At 49.9% G+C, this 13,017-nt stretch overlaps 1 protein-coding gene and 2 non-coding genes across 4 annotated transcripts; all 3 read right to left on the reverse strand.

Moving 5' to 3' along the window:
- Nucleotides 1-482: 482 nt before the first annotated feature.
- Nucleotides 483-12,810, reverse strand: DKC1 (dyskerin pseudouridine synthase 1). 2 transcript variants are annotated; one of them, XM_047715304.1, is made up of 15 exons: nucleotides 12,656-12,808; nucleotides 11,818-11,885; nucleotides 11,076-11,162; nucleotides 9,695-9,786; nucleotides 9,196-9,380; nucleotides 8,299-8,363; nucleotides 7,814-7,940; nucleotides 7,504-7,634; nucleotides 6,965-7,108; nucleotides 5,146-5,266; nucleotides 3,785-3,903; nucleotides 3,052-3,155; nucleotides 2,499-2,577; nucleotides 1,647-1,766; nucleotides 483-1,342 (listed from the first exon to the last, which is right to left on the reverse strand). In XM_047715304.1, the coding sequence occupies exons 1-15, from the start codon at nucleotides 12,669-12,671 to the stop codon at nucleotides 1,277-1,279; spliced, it is 1,524 nt and encodes a 507-aa protein (XP_047571260.1). In that variant the 5' UTR covers nucleotides 12,672-12,808; the 3' UTR covers nucleotides 483-1,276. The 2 variants fall into 2 exon arrangements, with proteins under 2 accessions (XP_047571260.1, XP_047571259.1); XM_047715303.1 differs by lacking the exons at nucleotides 483-1,342; nucleotides 1,647-1,766 and having other exon boundaries at nucleotides 1,795-2,577; nucleotides 12,656-12,810.
- On the reverse strand, nucleotides 2,650-2,778 carry LOC125092547 (small nucleolar RNA SNORA56). Its single transcript, XR_007125001.1, has one exon. It is a non-coding gene; the product is annotated as a small nucleolar RNA SNORA56 (small nucleolar RNA).
- LOC125092546 (small nucleolar RNA SNORA36 family) lies at nucleotides 7,272-7,408 on the reverse strand. The gene has a single exon (XR_007125000.1). It is a non-coding gene; the product is annotated as a small nucleolar RNA SNORA36 family (small nucleolar RNA).
- Nucleotides 12,811-13,017: the final 207 nt, after the last annotated feature.

Consider the following 13,017-nt stretch of genomic DNA (forward strand, 5'->3'; position numbering starts at 1 on the left):
ATTCCTTAGTTTTCTCTCCATTCTCCAGACATGGGTTTCCAGAGTAGCCCCATGACCGGCTGCCCAAATTTGTACACAGGGGGAAATGGCTCCACTTCACCGCTCACCCAGCAGCCAAGACACAAACCTGTGCCCTCCTGACGCTGGTGCCCAGACAGGCACACACGCAGCCTCCTGCTTTGATCTGCCACTGGCTTTCATCCTAACCCTTCTGGTGATGGAAACCCAGCCTCGGGTCTAGGCTCGGAATACCTCCCCACACAGACTGGCACCTCCCGCCAGGCCCGCGACATAAATACTCCTAGCCCTCCCCGCGACTGGGGAGATCACTGGAATGGGGGTGATGCCCCTTTTTATCTATTATCTAGCCAGTGTCCTGAACGAAGATTCTAGAGTATTTGGTCCCATGCCAGATAAAAGGCCTCAGGATCAATGTCGTGAGATACAGAACCAGAGAAAGTAACCAAAGGAAAAGCATCAAATTTCAAATAGAACAAACTTCCCTAGATTTTTAATCAAAATAGTTTATATTTTTTTGTTCTACTAGTTTGACATCCCCAACAATTAGAAAACCCAACAGAAATACTTAAAAACAAGTAAACTTTAATAAGTAAAAAGTACAATCTTCTCCTAGCAATGAGTGACTGCATCCTTTGAAAGTAAAGGAGTTAGAGGAGGAAATACGGACGGTTCTTTTGCTTCCGTCACGAACACAAGCAGGCCGACGGGGGCAGGTGCGCGAAGCCGGACCCCCAGGCTCCAGAGGAGCACACACGGGACCGCTAAGCCAGAGATGGCCCGCGTGTGGCCAGAACAGACCGCTGTCCTCACAGGACATGGGGGAAAAGGCTTCTCCCTCCAGCGAACAATGTGGTTCGGGTCTATTCCTTTACGTGCTGTACACCATTTCACTGAGCGATGTTTAGAAACTTTTAAAAAATGGGTTGGGGGATGGTGCAAAGCAGGAGAGCGCTATCACATTCAAGGAGCCATCGACAGCAGCTGCCAGATCTGAAGGAGTCGATCCCCAAGTCTCCCAAGCACGGAAAGGGGTGGCATCAAAGCTGCTTCTTTCACCCGCGTCCTTAAAACAGGAAAGGATGGGGCGAGCACACCAGGCGACATCACCCGAGTTCTCGGGGAGCAGCTAAAATGTGCCGGAATGCTCCACCCATCCTGGGGCCTGTGGCGCATTCCCTCAAGAACGAAAGGAATTGTTTTCCCAGTAAGGCTTTAATTCCTCCTCCCAGCTGGCCCCGCGCTCCAGTGCCGTCCGCTACTCAGAAACTGCTTCTGCTTTGATCTTCTTTTTCTTCTTCTTCTTCTTGGTACCATCACTGTCCTGGGAAAAAGAGAAAGCCTCACAGCACCTGTTAACAAGCAAACCAGGGACATCCCAAAAGCCCAATAAGCCTTTGCAGGATGTGGGAGGACATTCCAGACAAAACCAGTTTTGCACAGAACACCAGGTCCTGAGCTCCCCAGTGACACCGCAGTGGGCTCTTACACACTCGCCCTCATCACTAGCAACACCACAAGCGCGCACGGTTACTACAAAATGGTGGCACCAAGGGCACAGATACTGTCGCCGACAGGAGGCTGCTGCTCCCTTCCGCCCCGAGTGTCCTGACTGGGTATGGACGTACCCCGTCTCCTGTATCACCCACACTCTCTAGAGCAGCTTTGGCCTTTTTGTCCTTCTTCTTCTTCTTTTCCTTCTTGACCAGCTGTGGGGAGGTCTCGTCGCTTTCACTCTCTCGTTTCCGCTAAGGTGGACACAAGTGATCAAATGTCAGATTTGGGGCAAAAATGGATGAGAAATGTTCAATAAGAAGGCAGGGACCACCAGAACAGCCCCTGACTATAGGAGGAAGCTTTCTAACGACAAACCCCAAGAGAACCGTAACTTAGAGAATTTAAGCACGGCCTCACCGCCCGAGACCGGGAAGCCAGGGCCACAGCAGGAGCCTGGGAAGTTGGCCCGCACACCTGCGAAGGAGCACAGACAGGCCCCACGCACGCCGGGAGCGCTTCCCAGACAGCTCGTTCCAGGCCCCTTGGCGCAGCCATTCTGTGCTCTGATGTCAGGGGTGCCCCCCGGACCCTGAGAAGCTGAGGTGGTAGCACGTACTTCCCTTGACCTTCTCTAAGGCTGTGCTAACGTGATCTAGGGCGGTCAGCCTCAGGCGAATCTGCCCCAAGGAGGGGCCAGAATAACCTGTTCCTCCACCAAGAGCCAGTGGCGCCGCCTCCGCAAGCTGGGAGCTGAGGCCAGTCTGATTTCTGAGTCCCCCCATGCCCCCAGCAGACACAACAGGGAATGGGAACCGGAGCCCACACAGTCCAGAGGAGTACACCAAGGTCGCACAGTGGCTGGGGCGGCCTTGACATGCTAAGCCACGACCCGTGACGGGAGCGCCGCCGCTGAGACAAACCAACACGATCGTGTCCCAGGGCACACTCGCTACTGCCCGCAGCCCGCTCCTCGCAGCCGTTACCTTCGGGGTTTTTACTACTTCGGCAACTTCCTGTGGGTCTTTTACTCCCTTGGCCCCCACCTCTCTCTTCGCGGAGTCACTGAAAGACAGGCACCAAGCGGTGAGATGTGCTGAGCGGACTCTGGGGAGGTCCGGCTGCGTCCCCAACCAGTGATATCCGGCAAGTCTGAAGCCACCATCAAAATACTGACGACAGACAGAAGAACTCACCACTTACTGTTGCAGACTGACTCCCTCTAGAGTCCCACGAGCCAGACTAGAAAGGGATAACGGTCTGCTGGGCAGGCCCGAGCCCCTACCTGGCCCGGGTGGTCAAGAGGAAGTCCCTCCAGCCCCCGAGGCCTCGTCAGCACCACGTTGTCGCAGCACTCCCCACACCTGGGCTCCATGACCTCCTGTCCCGGATCCCCTAGGCAAGCACCGAGCTGCACTGCGCCCACCCCTCAGGGCCCTGCAGCCTCCCCTGCTTTCCTGGAGCGGATGCACTACCGCATCCAGGGGGGCAAGTGCACTGTCTCTGCCTACCCAGGGCTCCGAAGCGCCCTGCCCTCACCTGTAGTCCACATACTCCCGCGTCCAGGTGGCAGGCGTGCTGTCTGTGGGCTTGCCGTGCTTATCCAGAAGACCCTGCTTGATCATCAGCTTCTTCTGACTTGCCTGGTGGACCGTCAGGGTTTCAAGGTCAGAAAGGTCGGACACATGAAGCGGGTACTACGGCAGCTTGGTGAAGGCCCCTCCCTTGGGCCTCACACTTCTCTGCAAAGCACTCTGAACTCACTCTCTTCAACAGGAGCGAACATGGGACTTGTCAAAAGTCACAAAGCCTACTTTTATCAGTGACCGACTCCGAAACGTCCTTTGGTGGCACCTGCCTCCAGCCCATTCTCCTACCACAGGGCCTTTGCAGCATATGCTCTTCCGGCTTCCCCAGACCCTCCCACCCTTCTTCACCAACAGACGTCCTTTATGCTGGCTGGCATGGCTGGCAAAGATCCCTTACCCAGACCCCCCAACCAAGTCAAGCCCCTCATTCTGCACTCCCGGTGCCAGGCAGCCTGCAGCGTGGCTTTGGTCGTGCAGTACGAGCGACAGCCATCCATTTCCCCCATTAGACTGACACTTCTAAGGTCTGAGATGGTCCCACAGCTACCCACCAGCACTCCCCAGAGCCAAGTACAAGGCAATTTGTGGTGGCAGGGACACAGCCAAGGGCTGCCCACGTGAGTATTCAACAACGCAAAACTGCAGAGTTACTCACAGCAGGGCGCACACCCAGTCCCACTTACCTTTGGACCTAAACCCCACTTCCGAGGGTAAGTGTCTCTCTCCATGATGACTCTCTTGATCTTGGCTACAATACCATGGTCACAGGTAGAGATCACTGCTGTGGTCATCAATGCAACGGCTACAGGTGTTGGAATGAGATTAAAGAATGACTTGGAAGGGAGAAAACTTCCTATACTCGGAGCCCTAATTCCACTGTTTTATATAAATTTTAAAACCCCATTTTTGGGGCACCTGGGTGGCTCAGTCGGTTAAGTATCCAACTCCTGATTTCAGCTCAAGTCATGATCTCAAGGTCATGAGATCAAGCCCTGTGTCGAGCTCTGTAGTCAGTATGGAGCCTGCTCAAGATTTTCTCCCCCTCTGCCCCTCCCCCTGCTTGTATGTGTGTTTGCACGATCGCTCTCAAAATAAGATCTTAAAAAACAAAAAACAAAACAAAAACAAACAAAAACCCCAAACATTTAAAGGGCACCTGGGTGGCTCAGTTGGTTAAGCATCTGCCTTCACCTCAGGTCATGATCCTGGAGTCCCGGGATTGAACCCCGCATCGGACTCCCTGCTCAGCGGAGAGTCTGCTTCTCCCTCTGCCCCTCACCCCGCTTGGGCTCTCTCTTTTTCAAATAAATAAATAAAATCTTCACAAAGAAAAAAACATTTAAAACTCGAAACTCTACTGCTTGAGGTTTCCTTTGCTGAGGATGTTCATATGGAGAAATTCCACCTCTATGGGAAAAAAGCTCTGAAACCACATTAAAATTGTCAGTTAAAAAAAAATATTTACACTAACCACATAAAAATCAACGGTTTCCTAGATCCTCAGGAGACCTCTTAATAAGGAAATCAGAGCTATCCATTTACCGTGCCTAATTTGCACTAGAAAGAAAGCACACCATGAGAGTCAGAGGAGGGGACACCTCCAGTAACCCTAAAGATACACTCACCAAGCTTGCGGCTCAGGCCACACATAGCGAACAGCCTGCAGAGCCCCTTCAGGGCAATGGAACATTTGAAGTTGTAAAGGACACTCCCAACAGCAATTCAAAGCTCACAAGTTAACTGCTACCGGCAGACAAGAAACGGACTGAACTTTTCATCTCAATTACCACACTTATTCCCTTAAGGGTTTTCCGTCTCCCCACTGGAGCCAGGCTGCTGCCACACATCTCCAGCAGCCAGCTGGGACAAGGGAAGCCCCACTGACCTCATCTCTCTGCCCATCTAGCACAGTGCTGTGCTTTGACTCCCCCTCCACATTCCAGACAACACAAGGGTTAGATGAACCCGAGGAGCCAGGACTTTGGGTCCTGCTTAGTAAGCCTGGCTCTGACGGTACAGAAGGAACCAGGGCAACTTCTCTTACCCATGCAGATCGCCTCCCCTTTGGTGGTGATGACCACGATCTCCTGATTGACTTCAATGCCATCCTCGTATCGGAGAACACCTGGAAGCATGATTTTTGCCCCATAGCAGATTGCATTCACCTGCAGAGACGGCACCGCACGTCAGAGCCCCAGCTGCCGCCCGAGCCCCTGCCCGACACTCTCGCCCTCGCCAGCACAGAGAACACCTCCAGGCGGGGCTGCAAAATGGAGCGGACAGCACTGACTGCCACGGCCGCACTGACAGCCATGGCCACGATCTGGCACACGCAGCAGCCACCCACCACGAGCGAGGCGCCTCAAAACACATGGACGCAGAAATGTTAAAGAGGAATTTAAATACCTACTCCTCAGGGCACCTGGGTGGCTCAGTCGGTTGAACATCTGTCTTTGGCTCAGGTCATGATCCCGGGACTCTGGGATCGAGCCCCGTGCTGCGTTCCCTCCTCAGCAGGGAGCCTGCTTCTCCCTCTCCCCCCACCTCATGCTCTCTCTCACACCATTTCTTAAAATACATAAATGAGTAAATAATATTTATAAAAAAGTAAATACCTATTCCTCATTTCTCCACTTCACTTAAAGATATTTTCATCCTAAGCCAAAACCCAGCCTTGGTTTTCCTTATTTACTCTTCTCTGTTTTTTAATTATCGAGGAGGGAAACCCTAACAGAAGCAGGAGACCTTTTTGCTTTTAGGGGAGATCTGGCCTCTAAAAGGCCTCCAAAATAACCAACAAGCAAGATCACTGAGGCCTGCTGAACCCATCACAGGAGCACTCAGGGTGAGCCTCTCCCGGAGTTCAATGGCTTGTGCCATCTGGTCTTCACTTACCTGGATCTCTTTTCCTGACCGTATTTCACGTCTCCCCTAAATTCACCCAGCGGGCACCAGTCTGACCCCAGCATAAAGAGGTTCTATCACATTTATATCATGTTTCACATGATTATGTTTTTTTCACTATTACAACGGCATAGTTTAGTATACCTCTGTAATTTTTTTCTATTACAAAGCAAGACGTTCAAAAAAATGCATCAAACACCTTCAACTGAACTATCCTTTGTCCCTGATATAATTACATCGTTAAGAAACTACTTGTTGGGCACCTGGCTGGCTTAGTCAGTGGAGCATGCAACTCTTGATTTCAGAGCTGTGAGTTCGAGCCCCACGCTGGGTACAGAAATTACTTAAAATCTTAAAAGGAACTATTTTCAATGTTATTTAGTAAATGTGCTAAAAAAAAAAAAAGCTTGGTAAGTTCAGTGATGTTTAGGTTTTATAGCCTCAAACTAAGATTTAAAGGGAAAAAAGCTTTACTGAAATTCCTAAGGACATAGCTTATAATACCTCTGAAATGCTCATCTTAACTTTCAATCCCAATTTAAAAAATCTTCTCTGGCAACAACTTAAAAATATATCAAGGTTTCTTAGGCACACATAGAAATAGCAGGTTACAGGAAGGCAAATTTGATGTACCACTGATAGTTTACTTTGGAAAAATTCATAGTAAATGTTTAAACAATCTGCCTTATTTTGATTTGGAATTATGTCTAGCATTAAATTTTCCATTCTAATTTAGTATATGTGGCTTTGATTTAATAAAAACAATTATAAATGCTTATTAACAAAGAATCCAGAGCCCAACTTACAAAACCAGAAAATAAAAATAAGCCCAATGGAAAACAGTTAAGTTCCCGTCATGTCACACTTCTTTACACAAAATGTGGATTTCAGAACAGACGGCATCTCATCCTTGTGGAGTCACATTTTGTGCAAACATGAACTTGTAACCCAGAACTTACTGCACTGTCTTTCATAACCAGCCTTTTATGAGAAGTCAACAGCTTTTCCAAAGGGTAAACAACTCGCCGCAGGTAACTGTCATCCTTGTGGTTGTCGTATAGCCACTGGGCATCAAGAACATCATGCATCGTCACCATGTGGTCCTGAAAAGCAGCCATGCATGAAAACTATTCAGTGTCACTGTCTCTGAAATAGTCCAACCGTGCCCAAGCTTCCAAACCCTGAATGAATTTAGTCCAAACTCACTGGTCTTCATTCTCTTCTACACTTCTGTAACTACCGCTTTACTGAGATCTAAGCAGGCACTTCTGTAGGCTGAGAGGCAGCGAATGAACAGAGTAATGTTCTCTATCCAATCATCTCCCACAGCCCAGGTTTCAATGTTCCAAAGTTTAATTAACAGAACAGGGAAGGTGCCCTGAGCTGAACTCAACACTTTGGAAACCGCCTCTTCTAGGCTGTGAGGCAGGCGGGATTGCAGCAAAGGCGGAAGGTGTTAAGTACCAGCTCTAAAACTTCTAGCCCCGTAATGGTGTACCTTTTCACTCATGACTCCAGAGCGAACCCTCCGAAGTTCCTGCATCTGACCGCCAACTCCCAGTAACAAGCCAAGGTGCACACATAGCGTCCGAATATAGGTGCCGGCCTCACAACTCACCCAAAAGATACCTACGACACACACACACAGAGACGTTGAGTGAGACTACATACATGCCATAGAAACAGGCGCTGACCACACCATATACTAAGGGCATCTACTCCTAACCAGAAAATGTTAATTCAGAAGAATGCGGTCCTGTCCACACGTGGTCAATGTCAACTCAGTTCCTCACAGGCCCATGACCCACCTAATCTTCTTTCGGGGTCATACTCGATCATCTTGCTCTCATATATGGTCCGCACTCGGAGCTGCCTCTTCACTGCAGCAATCAGTGGGGGTCGCTGGAATAAGGCACCTGTCAGAGTTTCTAGGGCCTGAGAATAAGCACAAACCAAAACAAAGACTCACTGCATAGACTCTCACATAAGAGCAAACAGTCTACTGTGGCAGTTTGAGGACACCAATGAGAAAGTTCTTTTCAATCATTTAAGACCTCAAATGTCCTTTCCCTTTTTGCTTCTTTATTCAACGACACAGGGATGACTCAATGCTTATCGGAGCCCTTTTCTCAGAAGGGACACGGCCAGAAGTGCCCCTGTCAATGCGCAGTACCCGTCCAGGCTGGTCCGAGCAGCCCACTGAAAAGGGCACAAGACAGGACAGCCAGGAAAGCCACCTGCCGCAGGCCTCCGCGGGCTCAGATACCCGGGCTGCCCGTAATCACAAACTTACCCTAGAAAGTTGAGTCCCCCCTTCAATAGCACTGTGTAGCCGGACAATCCCCACATACTCTTTGCCTAAAAAATGACAAAGGAGTCGTCAGGCCACTGAGTTTCTGTACTTCTATACGGTCACAGTCCCACCTTGTGCAGCAAGAAAGGCATGCAGTTTGAGGACCTCTTTCTGTCAAATTTCCACCAAGACAGATTTCATGCTTTGGACATGGGAAAGGAATGAAGATGCTTCTTCTCATTGGGAGTTTCGGCTTCCAGTGTGCGGACAGGGACAGCTGCAATGCGCAGCATGGAGCCAGCTTAGAACAAAGCGTTGCGAGGTCATGTAGGAGTTCCCCCTGATGAAAATGAAGGAAGGGCACTTTCCGCAGAAGCAGCGGCGAAGAGTCCAAGGAGCCTGGAGCGACAACCCTAGACCCGGACTCAGACACAGCCCCGTCTCAGTCCCAGGGACAGACTCCGTCAACCTGATGTGCACATGGCCAGTATGTGGAACTCCAAGAAAGGCAGACGGACTAGGATCTCGCAAGGGACAGAAGGTACACAACCAGAGCATCTCTGCTTAGAATTTGTTTTTAACTAGGGGCGCCTGGGTGGCTCAGTGGGTTGAGCCTCTGCCTTCAGCTCGGGTCATGGTTTCAGGGTCCTGGGATCGAGCCCTGCATTGGGCTCTCTGCTCAGCGGGGAGCCTGCTTTCCCCTCTCTCTCTGTCTGCCTCTCTGCCTACTTGTGATCTGTGTCAAATAAATAAATAAAATCTTTAAAAAAAAAAAAAGAATTTGTTTTTAACTAGTGGAGAAACAATTACCAAGGGCCAAAAAGTAGAAGGAAAGGAAACCTAGAAAGCCTTCCAATAATAAAGGAGCTACCTCTTTTCACCCCCTCTTCCACATACCTGCACTCTGCTGCGACTTCACCAAGCGAGTGGCTCGTTCTATGCACACAATTAAACAGCCAGTCACCTTGGGGTCCAGAGTACCACTGTGTCCCGTCTTTTCCACCCGAAGTATCCGTCGGATCCAGGCTACCACCTCATGGGAAGAGGGGTTGGAAGGCTTGTCAAGATTAATGAAACCTGTCCTAAAATGGAAAAGAAATCACTGTGCTGTCATCTCCAGCCCTGTGATAAAAACTGCATCTGAAGACTAGAAGTTCACCACAGGTATAGGTTATGTATTTACACCAATTCTAGAACATTCTAAAACACCACTACCACCTTGAACAACTGATGTGAAAAGTCACTTTTTCAAGCAAACTCTATGACCAATGTGGGTTCAAATTCATGACCCCAAGATCAAGTCCCATGCTCTACCAACTGAGCCAGCCAGCACCCCTGAAAAGGTCATTTTGAAAAGAAAAGAAGTCTGAGCTGTACATGCTCCCAACACATTTACCTGATATAGTCCCCAATCTCCCTCTTGAGAGGATTTGAACCACAGGGAAGAGGTGTATAGTGTGCTGTCCTTACATTTAGCTTATCAAAGTTCTGGAAAGCAATGATACAATACAAAATAAACTCAATAAACCATTAACGTATATGGGAGTCAGCACCAATATCAGCCATGTTATGGTTAACCCGCAAGTTTACGAACCCGGATTCTGCTATGTTTCATTCTCTAGTGTGACAGACTGTTAAGCCTCTTTACATACTGGAAAAATTACCGTGAATAGAATTAAGACAAATTTGATCACTCCTCTAGAAAGATTTCTTGGGGTAGTAAGACTGGCAACGTTTCCCAAATACAACCATCTTGTTCCTGCTCCAGACGCTCCCATCTCTGCTCTTCCAGGTCTCCTCTTCTTCATTCTCCTCTCTCAGGCCTGACCACAGATGGGACAGAGCTCCCTTCAACTAGGTTGCCTAGTTTAGCTTCATTACAGTACTTGACATAAATAGCGATTTTTAAAAACTATCTCCCACCCCTAGATTTTAAATTCCAAGACAGTAGGGACCTTGGCCTACCCCGTTCACTAGCATATCCCCAGAGCCTACAATAGAAAAGCAGCTGTAAATGGCAGACCTACTTGACCAAGCAGAAACTCAACTCTGTTGAATTATATAAGCAAATCTCATTCGTTTACTTCATATATAATGGTTTATTATAACACTTGGTCAAGATGTGTCTCAGTAACTTTGTGTGCCCTAGCCTTCTCTCCTCAAACCCGGTGCCCACTAAGTTCCTCGTGAAGCTTGTAATTCAACTCATTACTGAGCCACTCTAAAACGCAGCACAACAGTCAGCAGTTTCTAGAGGACCTATTGCATGGTAGGCACTTTGGCTAAACACATTTCATGGATTACCTCCTACAACCCTCAGCCTAAGAGAAGACACAATAAGCAAATAGCTTCAGAGGTTAAATAACTGTGGCCCAAATTCACACACTCCCTGACTGAAATTGGTGTGGCTCCAAAGCCCATGTCCTCGAGCACTAAAGCAGTCCTACTCCAAGTGTGGCCCACAGACTGGTACAAGTCTGTATGGTGGCAGGTAAATACAGAAACCAAGAACTAATTATTTATACACTTTGATGGCAGTATGACACTCTTCTGACATTTTAACTGTTTTTAACTATAGCACCGGGTGCACTGGAAATGAAAAATGAAATAAAACTCGGTCCTTCTTGTCAGACACCTGGAAGAAAACAGCTTTAGACTGTAACATCTGGCATTTCCCAAGTCAAAGATGGTAGTGCTAATCACTCTTAATGAAGTGCTTAACACTTAAATAATGTAATAGCTAGGTCTTGATCTGATACATAACCCTAATCACATACCTTGAGCAACAGGGGCCACTGAGATGTGTCCAACTGAGCCACCTTGGACTCAGGTTTGATAAGAAATTCTTCAGCGTGCTGTATCTCCTTACACAGGACAGAAACGCACTGTTAGACTTCCCATCCGATTCTGAACAATTCCGTTACTACCACGTTAAGTCAAAGCCTCTTAAATAGAAAACAAGGTAGTCTTTATGCCTCTTCACTGGGACTTCCAAGTGAAAAAGAAATGAACCAGGATCTCAGAAGGACAATGAACTGCCACCAAGATGGGGACAGCTAGGAGCACCTGGGTGGCTCTATCAGTTAAGTGTCTTGATTTCGGCTCAGGTTATGATCTCAGAGTCCTGAGATGGAGACCTGCGTCCCGGCTGTTATCATGGGTATGGAGTCTCCTTGAGATGCTCTCTCCCCCTTGTCCTCTGAGTTCTTCCCGTGTGCACACACACTCTCAAGAAATAAGTAAAAAGAAACAGGGACAGCTACTTAGAAGAGGGACAGTGGGTCTGTGGGTGGGATAAAAAAGAATTTCAGGGGGAGCTGCTGGTGTGGTCAACACTACTTGGCAAACTATTATTTGACAGGAGAGATTTAGGTGGCTGGGTTTGTGAGGCTTACAACACAACCACTACCAACTCCAACCCATTCCTTAGAAACTTTTAAGAACATTTCTTGCATGTCATGTATTGTCTAAGTAATCTTTCCCTTTAGTTAAAGCAAAGTATAACATATTCCTACTCACTGCTACATCTTCTTCTGGTAACGACTTCCGCTCCTTTTTCTTCTTATGTTTCTTTGGCAAAATAAATACTAAAACAAAAAGACAAGAGATTTGGGAGTTTTTCCCAAAAACAAGGGTAACAAACCTTAAAATAGAGAATGAAATCAGAGCAAGCAGAGAATGGACGTTTCATCTAGAATTAATGGGGGAAAACAAAGTGTGTAAGGCCAAACGCGTGGGTTGCTGCGCGGCTCGGTAACCGACCGCAAGCAGTCGCACATGTAGGCTTCCATTCGGGTTCACCACGTGGCCGCGGCAGGGCTCAAACCTGCCCCAGAAGTGTTCTGCCCACGGGCCACAAAGTTCCCTAACTGATCACTGAACTGCCCCCTACCTGGTCTGTGGCCCACAGAACTTTCCTTTGACTCGGAGCCACGCGGATGTCGGAGCCCCTCGGGGGCTTATTCTTCCCCGCCTGTTCCCACCGCCCTTCCGCGTGTTGCTGACCGCGCCTAGGCAGGCGGCGGTACAGGTACCACCATGTCTCCCGTCACGGCGGGGTCGCCGGCGCGGCTGCCGACGCCTTTCAACGGCGACCCGGGCTCTAAGGAGGCTTGCCTCGGCGGGAGGCCCGGGCCTTGCGGAACCACGTCACTACGAGCACCCCTCCATCCTTTGCCCTCACCGTAGACCCAAGGCCAACAGGCAAGGCCAGCAGGAGGCCCGACAGCCACGGGACCCGCCTGGCAGCAGAGCAGCGGACACCTCAGCCCCCGACACCGCCACTCTCCCACCCTCAGCTCTCCGAGGCGGCGGAGCTGGTACTTAGCCCAGCCAACCACGAGGAAACGACCCTTACCTGCCGCGTCCGCCATGTTGCCCCGCACAGCGTGCGAGCCGCGTGGGCCACCACCAAGGGAGCGAGCACAGACTCCCGCCGACCTCGGGACGCGCCACTAAAACCCGCCCACCTGTGCGACGCCCGGTGCGTGCTGGGCCGCGGGGATGGGGGGCGGGGCCAAGCTCCGGGAGCAGAGCCCCAGGCGCGCGCGGGCCGCCTGCGCAACTCCATTGGCTGGCTCGCGCACCCCACCCCGCCCCGCGTTTCCGCGTCCGCGCGTGCGCTTTGGAACGCGCCCAGCCCAAGGCTGCGTTGGAGACGCATGCGCAGCCCGCCCCGGCGGCTCGTAGCCGGTGGGCGTGGCCCGGACCGTGGTTTTC

This window comes from Lutra lutra, chromosome X (genome assembly GCF_902655055.1).
Source record: "Lutra lutra chromosome X, mLutLut1.2, whole genome shotgun sequence".
In the NCBI taxonomy this organism is placed as follows: Eukaryota; Metazoa; Chordata; class Mammalia; order Carnivora; family Mustelidae; genus Lutra; species Lutra lutra.